General features: G+C 54.7%; 1 protein-coding gene across 1 annotated transcript in view; it reads right to left on the bottom strand.

Annotated features, from left to right (window-relative positions):
* LOC137366516 (uncharacterized) overlaps positions 1–14,605 on the bottom strand; it is a gene marked incomplete at its 3' end in the record, with an annotated part of 78,576 nt that overhangs the window by 48,848 nt on the left and 15,123 nt on the right. The window contains exon 2 of the mRNA XM_068028310.1: positions 7,810–8,025. Within this exon, the coding sequence (XP_067884411.1) occupies positions 7,810–8,025 (216 nt within the window). The remainder of the gene's footprint in view (positions 1–7,809; positions 8,026–14,605) is intronic.

The raw sequence follows: 14,605 nt of genomic DNA, 5'->3' as shown, positions 1-14,605 counted from the left end.
TCGGAGTGTCAGTACTGAGGGAGTGCTGCACTGTCGGAGGGTCAGTACTGAGGGAATGCTGCACTGTCGGAGGGTCACTACTGAGGGAGTGCTGCACTGTCGGAGGGTCAGTACTGAGGGAATGCTGCACTGTGGGAGGGTCAGTACTGAGGGAGTGCTGCACTGTCGGAGGGTCAGTACTGAGGGAGTGCTGCACTGTCGGAGGGTCAGTACTGAGGTAGTGCTGCACTGTCGGAGGGTCCGTACTGAGGGAGTGCTGCACTGTCGGAGGGTCCGTACTGAGGGAGTGCTGCACTGTCGGAGGGTCTGTACTGAGGGAGAGCTGCACTGTCGGAGGGTCCGTACTGAGGGAGTGCTGCACTGTCAGAGGGTCAGTACTGAGGGAGTGCTGCACTGTCGGAGGGTCCGTACTGAGGGAGTGTGGCACTGTCGGAGGGTCTGTCCTGAGGGAGTGCTGCACTGTCGGAGGGTCCGTACTGAGGGAGTGCTGCACTGTCGGAGGGTCCGTACTGAGGGAGAGCTGCAGCGTCGGAGGGTCCGTACTGAGGGTGTGTGGCACTGTCGGAGGGTCTGTCCTGAGGGAGTGCTGCACTGTCGGAGGGTCCGTACTGAGGGAGTGCTGCACTGTCGGAGGGTCAGTACTGAGGGAATGCTGCACTGTCAGAGGTTCCGTACTGAGTGACTGTGGCACTGTCGGAGGGAACGTACTGAGGGAGTGCTGCACTGTCAGAGGGTCAGGACTGAGTGAGTGTGGCACTGTCGGAGGGACCGTACTGAGGGAGTGCTGCACTGTCAGAGGGCCAGTTCTGAGGGAGTGCTGCCCTGTCGGATGGTCAGTACTGAGGGAATGCTGCACGGTCGGAGGGTCAGTACTGAGGGAGTGCTGCACTGTCGGAGGGTCAGTACTGAGGGAATGCTGCACTGTGGGAGGGTCAGTACTGAGGGAGTGCTGCACTGTCGGAGGGTCAGTACTGAGGGAGTGCTGCACTGTCGGAGGGTCCGTACTGAGGCAGTGCTGCACTGTCGGAGGGTCAGTACTGAGGCAGTGCTGCACTGTCGGAGGGTCCGCACTGAGGGAGTGCTGCACTGTCCGAGGGTCAGTACTGAGGGAGTGCTGCACTGTCGGAGGGTCTGTACTGAGGGAGAGCTGCACTGTCGGAGGGTCCGTACTGAGGGAGTGCTGCACTGTCAGAGGGTCAGTACTGAAAAAATGCTGCACTGTCGGAGGGTCTATACTGTGGGAGAGCTGCACCGTCGGAGGGTCCGTACTGAGGGTGTGTGGCACTGTCGGAGGGTCCGCACTGAGGGAGTGCTGCACTGTCGGAGGGTCCGTACTGAGGGAGTGCTGCACTGTCGGAGGGTCAGTACTGAGGGAATGCTGCACTGTCAGAGGGTCCGTACTGAGTGAGTGTGGCACTGTCGGAGGGAACTTACAGAGGGAGTGCTGCACTGTCAGAGGGTCAGTTCTGAGGGAGTGCTGCACTGTCAGAGGGTCAGGACTGAGTGAGTGTGGCACTGTCGGAGGGACCGTACTGAGGGAGTGCTGCACTGTCAGAGGGCCAGTTCTGAGGGAGTGCTGCACTGTCAGACGGTCAGTACTGAGGGAGTGCTGCACTGTCGGAGGGACCGTACTGAGGGAGTGCTTCACTGTCGGAGGGTCAGTACTGAAAAAATGCTGCACTGTCAGAGGGTCCGTACTGAGTGAGTGTGGCACTGTCGGAGGGTCAGTACTGAGGGAGTGCTGCACTGTCAGAGGGTCAGTTCTGAGGGAGTGCTGCACTGTCGGAGGGTCAGTACTGAAAAAATGCTGCACTGTCAGAGGGTCCGTACTGAGTGAGTGTGGCACTGTCGGAGGGTCAGTACTGAGGGAGTGCTGCACTGTCAGAGGGTCAGTTCTGAGGGAGTGTGGCACTGTCAGAGGGTCAGTACTGAGGGAGTGCTGCACTGTCGGAGGGTCAGTACTGAGGGAGTGCTGCACTGTCGGAGGGTCCGTACTGAGGGAGTGCTGCACTGTCCGAGGGTCAGTACTGAGGGAGAGCTGCACTGTCGGAGGGTCTGTACTGAGGGAGAGCTGCACTGTCGGAGGGTCCGCACTGAGGGAGTGCTGCACTCAGAGGGTCAGTACTGAGGGAGTGCTGCACTGTCGGAGGGTCTGTACTGAGGGAGAGCTGCACCGTCGGAGCGTCCGTACTGAGTGTGTGACACTGTCGGAGGGTCCGTACTGAGGGAGTGCTGCACTGTCGGAGGGTCCGTACTGAGGGAGTGCTGCACTGTCGGAGGGTCAGTACTGAGGGAATGCTGCACTGTCGGAGGGTCCGTACTGAGGGACTGCTGCACTGTCAGAGGGTCCGTACTGAGGGACGACTGCACTGTCGAAGTGTTAGTACTGAGGGAGTGCTGCACTGTCGGAGGGTCTGTACTGAGGGAGATCTGCACTGTCGGAGGGTCCATACTGAGGGAGAGCTGCACTGTCGGAGGGTCAGGACTGAGGGTGCTGCACTGTCAGAGGGTCAGTACTGAGGGAGTGCTGCACTGTCGGAGTGTCAGTACTGAGGGAGTGCTGCACTGTCAGAGGGTTAGTAGTGATGGTGTGCTGCACTGTCGGAGTGTCAGTACTGAGGGAGTGCTGCACTGTCGGAGGGTCAGTACTGAGGGAATGCTGCACTGTCGGAGGGTCAGTACTGAGGGAGTGCTGCACTGTTGGAGGGTCAGTACTGAGGGAATGCTGCACTGTGGGAGGGTCAGTACTGAGGGAGTGCTGCACTGTCGGAGGGTCAGTACTGAGGGAGTGCTGCACTGTCGGAGGGTCAGTACTGAGGGAGTGCTGCACTGTCGGAGGGTCCGTACTGAGGGAGTGCTGCACTGTCGGAGGGTCCGTACTGAGGGAGTGCTGCACTGTCGGAGGGTCTGTACTGAGGGAGAGCTGCACTGTCGGAGGGTCCATACTGAGGGAGTGCTGCACTGTCAGAGGGTCAGTACTGAGGGAGTGCTGCACTGTCGGAGGGTCTGTACTGAGGGAGAGCTGCAGCGTCGGAGGGTCCGTACTAAGGGTGTGTGGCACTGTCGGAGGGTCTGTACTGAGGGAGTGCTGCACTGTTGGAGGGTCAGTACTGAGGGAATGCTGCACTGTCAGAGGTTCCGTACTGAGGGAGTGCTGCACTGTCAGAGGGTCAGGACTGAGTGAGTGTGGCACTGTCGGAGGGACCGTACTGAGGGAGTGCTGCACTGTCAGAGGGCCAGTTCTGAGGGAGTGCTGCACTGTCGGATGGTCAGTACTGAGGGAATGCTGCACGGTCGGAGGGTCAGTACTGAGGGAGTGCTGCACTGTCGGAGGGTCAGTACTGAGGGAGTGCTGCACTGTCGGAGGGTCAGTACTGAGGGAGTGCTGCACTGTCGGAGGGTCCGTACTGAGGCAGTGCTGCACTGTCGGAGGGTCAGTACTGAGGCAGTGCTGCACTGTCGGAGGGTCCGCACTGAGGGAGTGCTGCACTGTCCGAGGGTCAGTACTGAGGGAGTGCTGCACTGTCGGAGGGTCTGTACTGAGGGAGTGCTGCACTGTCAGAGGGTCAGTACTGAGGGAGTGCTGCACTGTCGGAGGGTCTATACTGAGGGAGAGCTGCACCGTCGGAGGGTCCGTACTGAGGGTGTGTGGCACTGTCGGAGGGTCCGCACTGAGGGAGTGCTGCACTGTCGGAGGGTCCGTACTGAGGGAGTGCTGCACTGTCGGAGGGTCAGTACTGAGGGAATGCTGCACTGTCAGAGGGTCCGTACTGAGTGAGTGTGGCACTGTCGGAGGGAACTTACTGAGGGAGTGCTGCACTGTCAGAGGGTCAGTTCTGAGGGAGTGCTGCACTGTCAGAGGGTCAGGACTGAGTGAGTGTGGCACTGTCGGAGGGACCGTACTGAGGGAGTGCTGCACTGTCAGAGGGCCAGTTCTGAGGGAGTGCTGCACTGTCAGACGGTCAGTACTGAGGGAGTGCTGCACTGTCGGAGGGACCGTACTGAGGGAGTGCTTCACTGTCGGAGGGTCAGTACTGAAAAAATGCTGCACTGTCAGAGGGTCCGTACTGAGTGAGTGTGGCACTGTCGGAGGGTCAGTACTGAGGGAGTGCTGCTCTGTCAGAGGGTCAGTTCTGAGGGAGTGCTGCACTGTCGGAGGGTCAGTACTGAAAAAATGCTGCACTGTCAGAGGGTCCGTACTGAGTGAGTGTGGCACTGTCGGAGGGTCAGTACTGAGGGAGTGCTGCACTGTCAGAGGGTCAGTTCTGAGGGAGTGTGGCACTGTCAGAGGGTCAGTACTGAGGGAGTGCTGCACTGTCGGAGGGACCGTACTGAGGGAGTGCTTCACTGTCGGAGGGTCAGTACTGAAAAAATGCTGCACTGTCAGAGGGTCCGTACTGAGTGAGTGTGGCACTGTCGGAGGGTCAGTTCTGAGGGAGTGCTGCACTGTCGGAGGGTCAGTACTGAAAAAATGCTGCACTGTCAGAGGGTCCGTACTGAGTGAGTGTGGCACTGTCGGAGGGACCGTACTGAGGGGGTGCTGCACTGTCAGAGGGTCAGTTCTGAGGGAGTGCTGCACTGTCAGAGGGACAGTACTGAGGGAGTGCTGCACTGTCGGAGGGACCGTAATGAGGGAGTGCTGCACTGTCAGAGGGTCAGTACTGAGGGAGTGTGGCACTGTCGGAGGGACCGTACTGAGGGAGTGCTGCACTGTCGGAGGGACCGTACTGAGGGAGTGCTGCACTGTCAGAGGGTCAGTACTGAGGGAGTGTGGCACTGTCGGAGGGACCGTACTGAGGGAGTGCTGCACTGTCAGAGGGTCAGTACTGAGGGAGTGCTGCTCTGTCGGAGGGTCAGTACTAAGGGAATGCTGCACTGTCAGATTGTCCGTACTGAGTGAGTGTGGCACTGTCGGAGGGACAGTACTGAGGGAGTGCTGCACTGTCGGAGGGTCAGTACTGAGGGAGTGCTGCACTGTCAGAGGGTCAGTTCTGAGGGAGTGCTGCACTGTCGGAGGGTCAGTACTGAAAAAATGCTGCACTGTCAGAGGGTCCGTACTGAGTGAGTGTGGCACTGTCGGAGGGTCAGTACTGAGGGAGTGCTGCACTGTCAGAGGGTCAGTTCTGAGGGAGTGTGGCACTGTCAGAGGGTCAGTACTGAGGGAGTGCTGCACTGTCGGAGGGTCAGTACTGAGGGAGTGCTGCACTGTCGGAGGGTCAGTACTGAGGGAGTGCTGCACTGTCGGAGGGACCGTACTGAGGGAGTGCTGCACTGTCGGAGGGTCAGTACTGAAAAAATGCTGCACTGTCAGAGGGTCCGTACTGAGTGAGTGTGGCACTGTCGGAGGGACCGTACTGAGGGGGTGCTGCACTGTCAGAGGGTCAGTACTGAGGGAGTGCTGCACTGTCAGAGGGCCAGTTCTGAGGGAGTGCTGCACTGTCAGACGGTCAGTACTGAGGGAGTGCTGCACTGTCGGAGGGACCGTACTGAGGGAGTGCTTCACTGTCGGAGGGTCAGTACTGAAAAAATGCTGCACTGTCAGAGGGTCCGTACTGAGTGAGTGTGGCACTGTCGGAGGGTCAGTTCTGAGGGAGTGCTGCACTGTCGGAGGGTCAGTACTGAAAAAATGCTGCACTGTCAGAGGGTCCGTACTGAGTGAGTGTGGCACTGTCGGAGGGACCGTACTGAGGGGGTGCTGCACTGTCAGAGGGTCAGTTCTGAGGGAGTGCTGCACTGTCAGAGGGACAGTACTGAGGGAGTGCTGCACTGTCAGAGGGTCAGTACTGAGGGAGTGTGGCACTGTCGGAGGGACCGTACTGAGGGAGTGCTGCACTGTCGGAGGGACCGTACTGAGGGAGTGCTGCACTGTCAGAGGGTCAGTACTGAGGGAGTGTGGCACTGTCGGAGGACCGTACTGAGGGAGTGCTGCACTGTCAGAGGGTCAGTACTGAGGGAGTGCTGCTCTGTCGGAGGGTCAGTACTAAGGGAATGCTGCACTGTCAGATTGTCCGTACTGAGTGAGTGTGGCACTGTCGGAGGGACAGTACTGAGGGAGTGCTGCACTGTCGGAGGGTCAACACTGAGGGAGTGCTGCACTGTCGGAGGGTCAGTACTGAGGGAGTGCTGCACTGTCAGAGGGTCAGTACTGAGGGAGTGCTGCACTGTCGGAGGGTCAGTACTGAGGGAATGCTGCACTGTCGGAGGGTCAGTCCTGAGGGAGTGCTGCACTGTCGGATGGTCAGTACTGAGGGAGTGCTGCACTGTCGGAGGGTCAGTACTGAGGGAATGCTGCACTGTCGGAGGGTCAGTACTGAGGGAGTGCTGCACTGTCCGAGGGTTAGTACTGAGGGAGAGCTGCACTGTCGGAGGGTCAGTACTGAGGGAGTGCTGCACTGTCGGAGGGTCAGCACTGAGGGAGTGCTGCACTGTCGGAGGGTCAGTACTGAGGGAGTGCTGCACTGTCAGAGGGTCAGTACTGAGGGAATGGTGCACTGTCAGAGGGTCAGTACTGAGGGAATGCTGCACTGTCGGAGGGTCAGTACTGAGGGAGTGCTGCACTGTCGGAGGGTCAGTACTGAGGGACTGCTGCACTGTCAGAGGGTCAGTACTGAGGGAGTGCTGCACTGTCAGAGGGTCAGTACTGAGGGACAGCTGCAGTGTCGGAGGGTCAGTACTGAGGGAGTGCTGCACTGTCAGAGGGTCAGTACTGAGGGGGTGCTGCACTGTCACAGGGTCAGTACTGAGGGAATGCTGCACTGTCGGAGGGTCAGTACTGAGGGAGTGCTGCACTGTCAGAGGGTCAGTACTGAGGGAGTGCTGCACTGTCACAGGGTCAGTACTGAGGGAGTGCTGCACTGTCCGAGGGTTAGTACTGAGGGAGAGCTGCACTGTCCGAGGGTTAGTACTGAGGGAGTGCTGCACTGTCAGAGGGTCAGTACTGAGGGAGTGCTGCACTGTCGGAGGGTCCGTACTGAGGGAGTGCTGCACTGTCGGAGGGTCCGTACTGAGGGAGTGCTGCACTGTCACAGGGTCAGTACTGAGGGAGAGCTGCACTGTCCGAGGGTTAGTACTGAGGGAGTGCTGCACTGTCGGAGGGTCAGTACTGAGGTAGAGCTGCACTGTCGGAGGGTTAGTACTGAGGGAGAGCTGCACTGTCCGAGGGTTAGTACTGAGGGAGTGCTGCACTGTCGGAGGGTCAGTACTGAGGGAGAGCTGCACTGTCCGAGGGTTAGTACTGAGGGAGAGCTGCACTGTCCGAGGGTTAGTACTGAGGGAGTGCTGCACTGTCGGAGGGTCAGTACTGAGGTAGAGCTGCACTGTCGGAGGGTCCGTACTGAGGGAGTGCTGCACTGTCAGAGGGTCAGTACTGAGGGAGTGCTGCACTGTCGGAGGGTCAGTACTGAGGGAGTGCTGCACTGTCGGAGGGTCAGTACTGAGGGAGAGCTGCACTGTCCAAGGGTTAGTACTGAGGGAGAGCTGCACTGTCCGAGGGTTAGTACTGAGGGAGAGCTGCACTGTCAGAGGGTCAGTACTGAGGGAGTGCTGCACTGTCAGAGGGTCAGTACTGAGGTAGAGCTGCACTGTCGGAGGGTCCGTACTGAGGGAGTGCTGCACTGTCAGAGGGTCAGTACTGAGGGAGTGCTGCACTGTCGGAGTGTCAGTACTGAGGGAGTGCTGCACTGTCGGAGGGTCAGTACTGAGGGAGTGCTGCTCCCCCTTTCACACAGAAGTTATCGTCCGGAGCTACAGGAAGGAAGTCCAGTGTGAGGAGAGGGAGAGAGAGCTGGAAATGAGGAACAGCAGACTTACCCACACATCTGAGCTCTCGGAGAGTTAGACCTCGCTGCAAATTGATATACTCTGCTCTGTACCCTGTCTGTGTACATGTCAGTGTCAGGTTGTTCTGGAAGTTTAGTGGGACCCATCCTTCTTCGCATGTGACATTTATTTTGCTGTTTTCCTCCTTGGAAGGTTGGGCAGGGCTCACTCTCACATTATGAAAATGATCAACGCTGCACCGAATTCCTGGAATAAACAAAGAGGAACCATCGAGCAGTTTGTAACAAATCTGAGGATTCTCAGTGTCTGTGGAAGAGGTGTGTGAATTCTCAGGAAGTGTGCAATCCCGTTCACTAATGTCTTTTAGGGAAGGAAATCTGCTGTCCTTACCTGGTCTGGCCTACATGTGACTCCAGACCCACAGCAATGTGGTTGACTTTTAAATGCCCTCTGAAATGGCCGAGCAAACTACTCAGTTCAAGGGATGGGCTGACACTCACATCACACACAAAAAATAAAAATAAAATCAATGTGGGAATTCTCAGAGAGAGGGGAATCGGTGTGGGAATTCTCAGAGAGAGGGGAATCGGTGTGGGAATTCTCAGAGAGAGGGGAATCGGTGTGGGAATTCTCAGAGAGAGGGGAATCGGTGTGGGATTTCTCAGAGAGTGGGGAATCGGTGTGGGAATTCTCAGAGAGAGGGGAATCGGTGTGGGAATTCTCAGAGAGTGGGGAATCGGTGTGGGAATTCTCAGAGAGAGGGGAATCGGTGTGGGAATTCTCAGAGAGAGGGGAATCGGTGTGGGAATTCTCAGAGAGTGGGGAATCGGTGTGGGATTTCTCAGAGAGTGGGGAATCGGTGTGGGAATTCTCAGAGAGTGGGGAATCGGTGTGGGAATTCTCAGAGAGTGGGGAATCGGTGTGGGAATTCTCAGAGAGAGGGGAATCGGTGTGGGATTTCTCAGAGAGAGGGGAATCGGTGTGGGATTTCTCAGAGAGTGGGGAATCGGTGTGGGAATTCTCAGAGAGAGGGGAATCGGTGTGGGAATTCTCAGAGAGTGGGGAATCGGTGTGGGAATTCTCAGAGAGAGGGGAATCGGTGTGGGAATTCTCAGAGAGTGGGGAATCGGTGTGGGAATTCTCAGAGAGTGGGGAATCAGTGTGGGAATTCTCAGAGAGTGGGGAACAAGTCTGTGAATTTTCCGATTTTGTGTGAACAATGTATTTGATATAAAGGACAGGAATGTTAGCAGTGACATTGTGATTCTTGGTAAGTCTGCAGCTTGGGAGGTTCTGACATCAGAGACTTGGCTAAGTTATGACACTGAGTTGGAGTAAATTTCCAGGATATAGTCGGCTCCTCGGGATAGACAGATCATGGGACATGTGTCTGTCATGGTGAGATCAATTACAGATCATGGGAAAGCATTGCCAATCAAGGGGCGGCACAGTGGCGCAGTGGTTAGCACCGCAGCCTCACTGCTCCAGGGACCCGGGTTCAATTCCGGGTACTGCCTGTGCGGAGTTTGCAAGTTCTCCCTGTGTCTGCGTGGGTTTCCTCCGGGTGCTCCGGTTTCCTCCCACAGCCAAAGACTTGCAGGTTGGTAGGTAAATTGGCCATTATAAATTGCCCCTAGTGTAGGTAGGTGGTAGGGAAATATAGGGACAGGTGGGGATGTGGTAGGAATATGGAATTAGTGTAGGATTAGTATAAATGGGTGGTTGATGGTCGGCACAGACCCGGTGGGCCGAAGGGCCTGTTTCAGTGCTGTATCTCTAAACTAAACTAAGCTAAACATCACATGGACTAGAGTGGTTCAGGAAGGCACAGGGACTCAGTAAGGCAGATTGGAGCAGCAGCTCCTGTGATGTTACTGCACCAGTCAGCCTCGATCCTGGCACTGGAGCCCAGCAATCGGCAGAGTGACTGTAGCCCATAGCAAGCAGCTCTGAATGCAGCAGACTGAAGCTGCAGGAGGGTGAGTGACATGTGCAGGAGACAGGAAATCCAACGCACTTCAAACAAGCAATAAAGATGGTATCTAACCCTTGGAAAAAACACTGTGGGGGGGTGCGGGACAGGGGGTGCAGGGCGGTGGGGGGGAGAGTGGGGAGTTGTGGTGGTGGGGGGGGACAGATACTGCACTCAATTAAAGATAGACAGATATTAAGTTAGTCGAGTGTAGAGCACAGAATGAGGCCATTCGGCCCAATGGGTCCCTGCTGGTGTTTGTGCTCCACACAAGCCCCCTCCCAGTCCTCTTCATCTCACTCCATCAACATATCCTTCCATAACAGGGGTGTCCAACCTTTTCACGTAGGGAACCACATTACAATTTTTGACTTATATTGGGGGCCTGTGCGACAACGTCAGAAAGATAAAGGCTTTAAAAATTTATCTTAATATTAATCGAAACAATAACAAATGTGCAATTTTGTGAAGAAGCTTTCAATGAGAAGATTAATTTTTTGACTCACTTTCTGGTCACTATGTTGGGCACTGATTTAGTGAGGTACCCGGCATTTTTCTGCTTGCACAAGTAGTCAATGTTTAACCACAAACTTGCTGTAGCGATGTAGAATATTCCAGAGAGAAGCCCCTCTGTCACGAGTGATCTTGATCATTCTCCCTCCTCTCTCACTGTCTGTCTCGCTCGCCTTCCCTTTCTGTATCCCCCTTCCCTGTGTGCTCCCCCCATGTCATTCCCCCCTCTGTATGTCCTGTCTCTCTCTCTGACTCCCCCTCTCTCTCTGTATCTCCCTCTCCCTCTCTCACCCTGTCCCCCATCTCTCTCTGTCCCCATCCCTCTGCTGCCCCTCTCTGACCCTTTCTCTTCCTTCTCTCTCGCTATTCTCCTCTCTATCTCTGCCCCTCCTCCCTCCATCTGTCCTCCCTCTGTCCCTGTCTCTCTGCGCCCTCCTTTCTCTCCGCCCCCTCTTTCTCGGCCCCCTCTCTCTCCCTGTCCTCCGTTTGTCCCCGTCTCTCTCTCGGCCCCCCTCTCTCTGCTCCCCTCTCTCTTGCTCTCTGACCACCGCCCCCCCCTCTCTGTCCTCCCCCTCTCTCTCTCTCTTCTCTTTCTTCTCCCCGCTCTCTGACCACCCCCCTGTCCTCACCCTTTCTCTCTGCCTCCTCTCTCTCTTGCTCTCTGTCCCACCCCTTATTGTGACCCCCTCTTTCTCTCTCTGCCCCTCTTTCTCTCTGTCCCCCCCTCTCTCTCTGCTCTGCCCCCTTTCTCTATCTCTGCCCCCCCTCTCTGCTCCCCTCTCTCTCTCACAGACCACCCCTCTGTTCCCCCCCTCTCTTTTTGCCCTCCCTCACTCTCTGCCCCCTCCCTCTACACTCTCTGCTGCTCTCTGACTTCTCTCTCTGCCCCTTCTATCTCTTCCTGCCCCCTCTCTGTCCTCCTTTCTCTCTGCTCACCTCTCTACTGCTCTCTGATTTCTCTCTCTGCTGCTTTCTCTCATTGACTGTTGCTGGAAATTTCAGGAAAGAGGAATTTCCCATTGGCTTCTTTTTCCCGACCAGACTTTAGAAAGAATCTTTCAAAAACATCACTCTGTCAGTTTCACAGCTGAATTGGAATTTCTAAGCTCAGAACTTTATCTCATGCTCTAATTTCTTTTCATATTCACAGCTGACAGGTGCTGAGAGTGGGAACAGCAGCTTCTGAACTTCAGACAGATCCGGAGGGCTTTAAAAAAAATCGGAACCTGCTGGAAAACCCCGAGTCTGTCTGGAGTTCAGAAACTGCTTTTTCTGTTCCCAGCACCTGTCCGGACAGCTTTGGGATTTTGCAGTGGGTTCTGAATTTTTTTTAAAGACCGCTGGAAAACCACAAAGCTGTCTGACGTTGGAAATGCTTTTCCGGCTTTAAAACTTTTACCATGGACACTGATGTCCATATCCGGACACGTTGCCGACAGCTGGCGAGGATGCAGAACGGCCGGGTACAGTTTACATCCACGGGCCGGATGGAAACCTTTTGCGGGCAGGTTCTGGCCTGTGGGCCGTAAGTTGGACGAATCTGTTCTACTCCTTACGCCCTCATTTTTTAAAAATAGTTTTTTGGGATGTGGGCATCACTGACCAGGCCAGCATTTATTGCCCATCCCTAATTGCCCTTGAGAAGGTGGTGGTGAGCTGCCTTCTTGAACCGCTGCAGTCCATGTGGGGTAGGTATACCCACAGTGCTGTTAGGAAGGGAGTTCCAGGATTTTGACCCAGCGACAGTGAAGGAATGACGATATAGTTCCAAGTCAGGATGGTGTGTGACTTGGAGGGGAATTTGCAGGTGGTGGTGTTCCCATGTATTTGCTGCCCTTGTCCTTCTAGTTGGTAGAGGTCGCGGGTTTGGAAGGTGCTGTCTAAGGAGCCTTGGTGCATTGCTGCAGTGCATCTTGTAGATGGTACACACTGCTGCCACTGTGCGTCGGTGGTGGAGGGAGTGAATGTTTGTAGATGGGGTGCCAATCAAGTGGGCTGCTTTGTCCTGGATGGTGTTGAGCTTCTTGAGTGTTGTTGGAGCTGCACCCATCCAGGCAAGTGGAGATTATTCCATCACACTCCTGACTTGTGCCTTGCAAATGGTGGACAGGCTTTGGGGAGTCAGGAGGTGAGTTACTCGCCATAGGATTCCTAGCCTCTGACCTGCTCTTGTAGCCATGGTATTTATATGGCTACTCCAGTTCAGTTTCTGGTCAATGGTAGCCCCTTGGATGTTGATAGTGGGGGATTCAGCGATGGTAATGCCATTGAATGTCAAGGGGCAATGGTTAGATTCTCTCTTGTTGGAGATGGTCATTGCCTGGCACTTGTGTGGCACGAATGTTACTTGCCACTTATCAGCCCAAGCCTGAATATTGTCCAGGTCTTGCTGCATTTCTACACGACTGCTTCAGTATCTGAGGAGTCACGAATGGTGCTGAACATTGTGCAATCATCAGCGAACATCCCCATTTCTGACCTTATGATTGAAGGAAGGGCAGTCACTCTCACCTCACCTCTTGAGTTCAGCTCTTTTGTCCATGTTTGAACCAAGGCTGTAATGAGGTCAGGAGCTGAGTGGCCCTGGCAGAACCCAAACTGAGCATCACTGAGCAGGTTATTGCTAAGCAAGTGCCACTTGATGGCACTGTTGATGACACCTTCCATCACTTTACTGATGATTGAGAGTAGGCTGATGGGGCGGTAATTGGCCGGGTTGGATTTGTCCTGCTTTTTGTGTACAGGACATACCTGGGCAATTTTCCACATTGCAGGGTAGATTCCAGTGTTGTAGCTTGGCTTGGGGCACGGCAAGTTCTGGAGCACAGGTCTTCAGTACTATTGCTGGAATATTGTCAGGGCCCATAGCTTTTGCAGTATCCAGTGCCTTCAGTCGTTTCTTGATATCACGCGGAGTGAATCGAATTGGCTGAGGTTTGGCATCTGTGATGCTGGGGACTTCAGGAGGAGGCCAAGATGGATCATCAACTCAGCACTTCTGGCTGAAGACTGTTGCAAATACTTCTGCCTTATCTTTCGCACTGATGTGCTGGGTTCCCCCATCATTGAGGATGGGGATATTTGTGGAGCCACCTCCTCCAGTTAGTTGTTTAATTATCCACCACCATTCACGGCTGGATGTGGCAGGACTGCAGAGCTTAAATCTGATCCGTTGGTTATGGGATCGCTTAGTTCTGTCTGTCGATTGCTGCTTACACAGTTTGGCATGCAGATAGTTCTGTGTTGTAGCTTCACCAGGTTGACACCTCATTTTGAGGTATGCCTGGTGCTGCTCCTGGCATGCCCTCCTACACTCTTCATTGAACCAGGGTAGGTCTCCTGGCTTGATGGTAATGGTAGAGTGGGGGATATGCCGGGCCATGAGGTTACAGATTGTGGTTGAGTACAATTCTGCTGCTGCTGATGGCCCACAGCGTCTTATGGATGCCCAGTTTTGCCTTGCTAGATCTGTTCGAAATCTATCCCATTTAGCATGGTGATAGTGCCACACAACACGATGGACGGTATCCTCAATGTGAAGGTTGGACTTCGTCTTCACAAGGACTGTGCGGTGGTCACTCCTACCACTACTGTCATGGACAGATGCATCTGCGGCAGGCAGATTGGTGAGGACGAGGTCAACTATGTTCTTCCCTCGTGTTGGTTCCCTCACCACCTGCCACAGACCCAGTCTAGCAGATATGTCCTTTAGGATTCGGCCAGCTCGGTCAGTAGTGGTGCTACTGAGCCACTCTTGGTGATGGACATTGAAGTCCCCCACCCAGAGTACATTTTGTGCCCTTGCCACCTCATGTCAGTTTTGCTTCTGTTACCAATCACTTTAAATCTGTGCCCTCTCATTCTCGATCCTTTCACGAGTGGGAACAGTTTCTCTCTATCTACTCTGTCCAGACCCCTCATGATTTTGAATACCTCGATCAAATCACCTCTCAGCCGTCTCTTCTCCAAGGAAAACAGTCCTAACTTCTCCAATCTATCTTCAGAACTGAAATTCCTCATTCCTGGAACCATTCTCGTGATTTTGTTTCTGCATTCTAATGCATTCACATCTTTCCTAACGTGCAGCTCCCAGAACTGGACACAATACTCCAGCTGAGGCCGAACTAGTGTCTGATACAAGTTCATCATAACTTCCTTACTCTTGTACTCTATGCCCCTATTAATAAAACCCAGGATACTGTATGCTTTATTAACTGTTCTCTCAACCATACCTTCGGTCCCTTCATCTAAGTCATTTCTATAAATTGTAATATGTTGAGGCCCCAGCACAGATCCCTGTGGCACACCACTCGTTACATCTTGCCAACCAGAAAATGACCC

The sequence above is a fragment of the Heterodontus francisci genome, unplaced genomic scaffold (genome assembly GCF_036365525.1).
Source record: "Heterodontus francisci isolate sHetFra1 unplaced genomic scaffold, sHetFra1.hap1 HAP1_SCAFFOLD_1051, whole genome shotgun sequence".
Taxonomy (NCBI): Eukaryota; Metazoa; Chordata; class Chondrichthyes; order Heterodontiformes; family Heterodontidae; genus Heterodontus; species Heterodontus francisci.
Note: the sequence above shows the minus strand (reverse complement) of the source record. Positions and strands in the feature narration are given on the sequence as shown.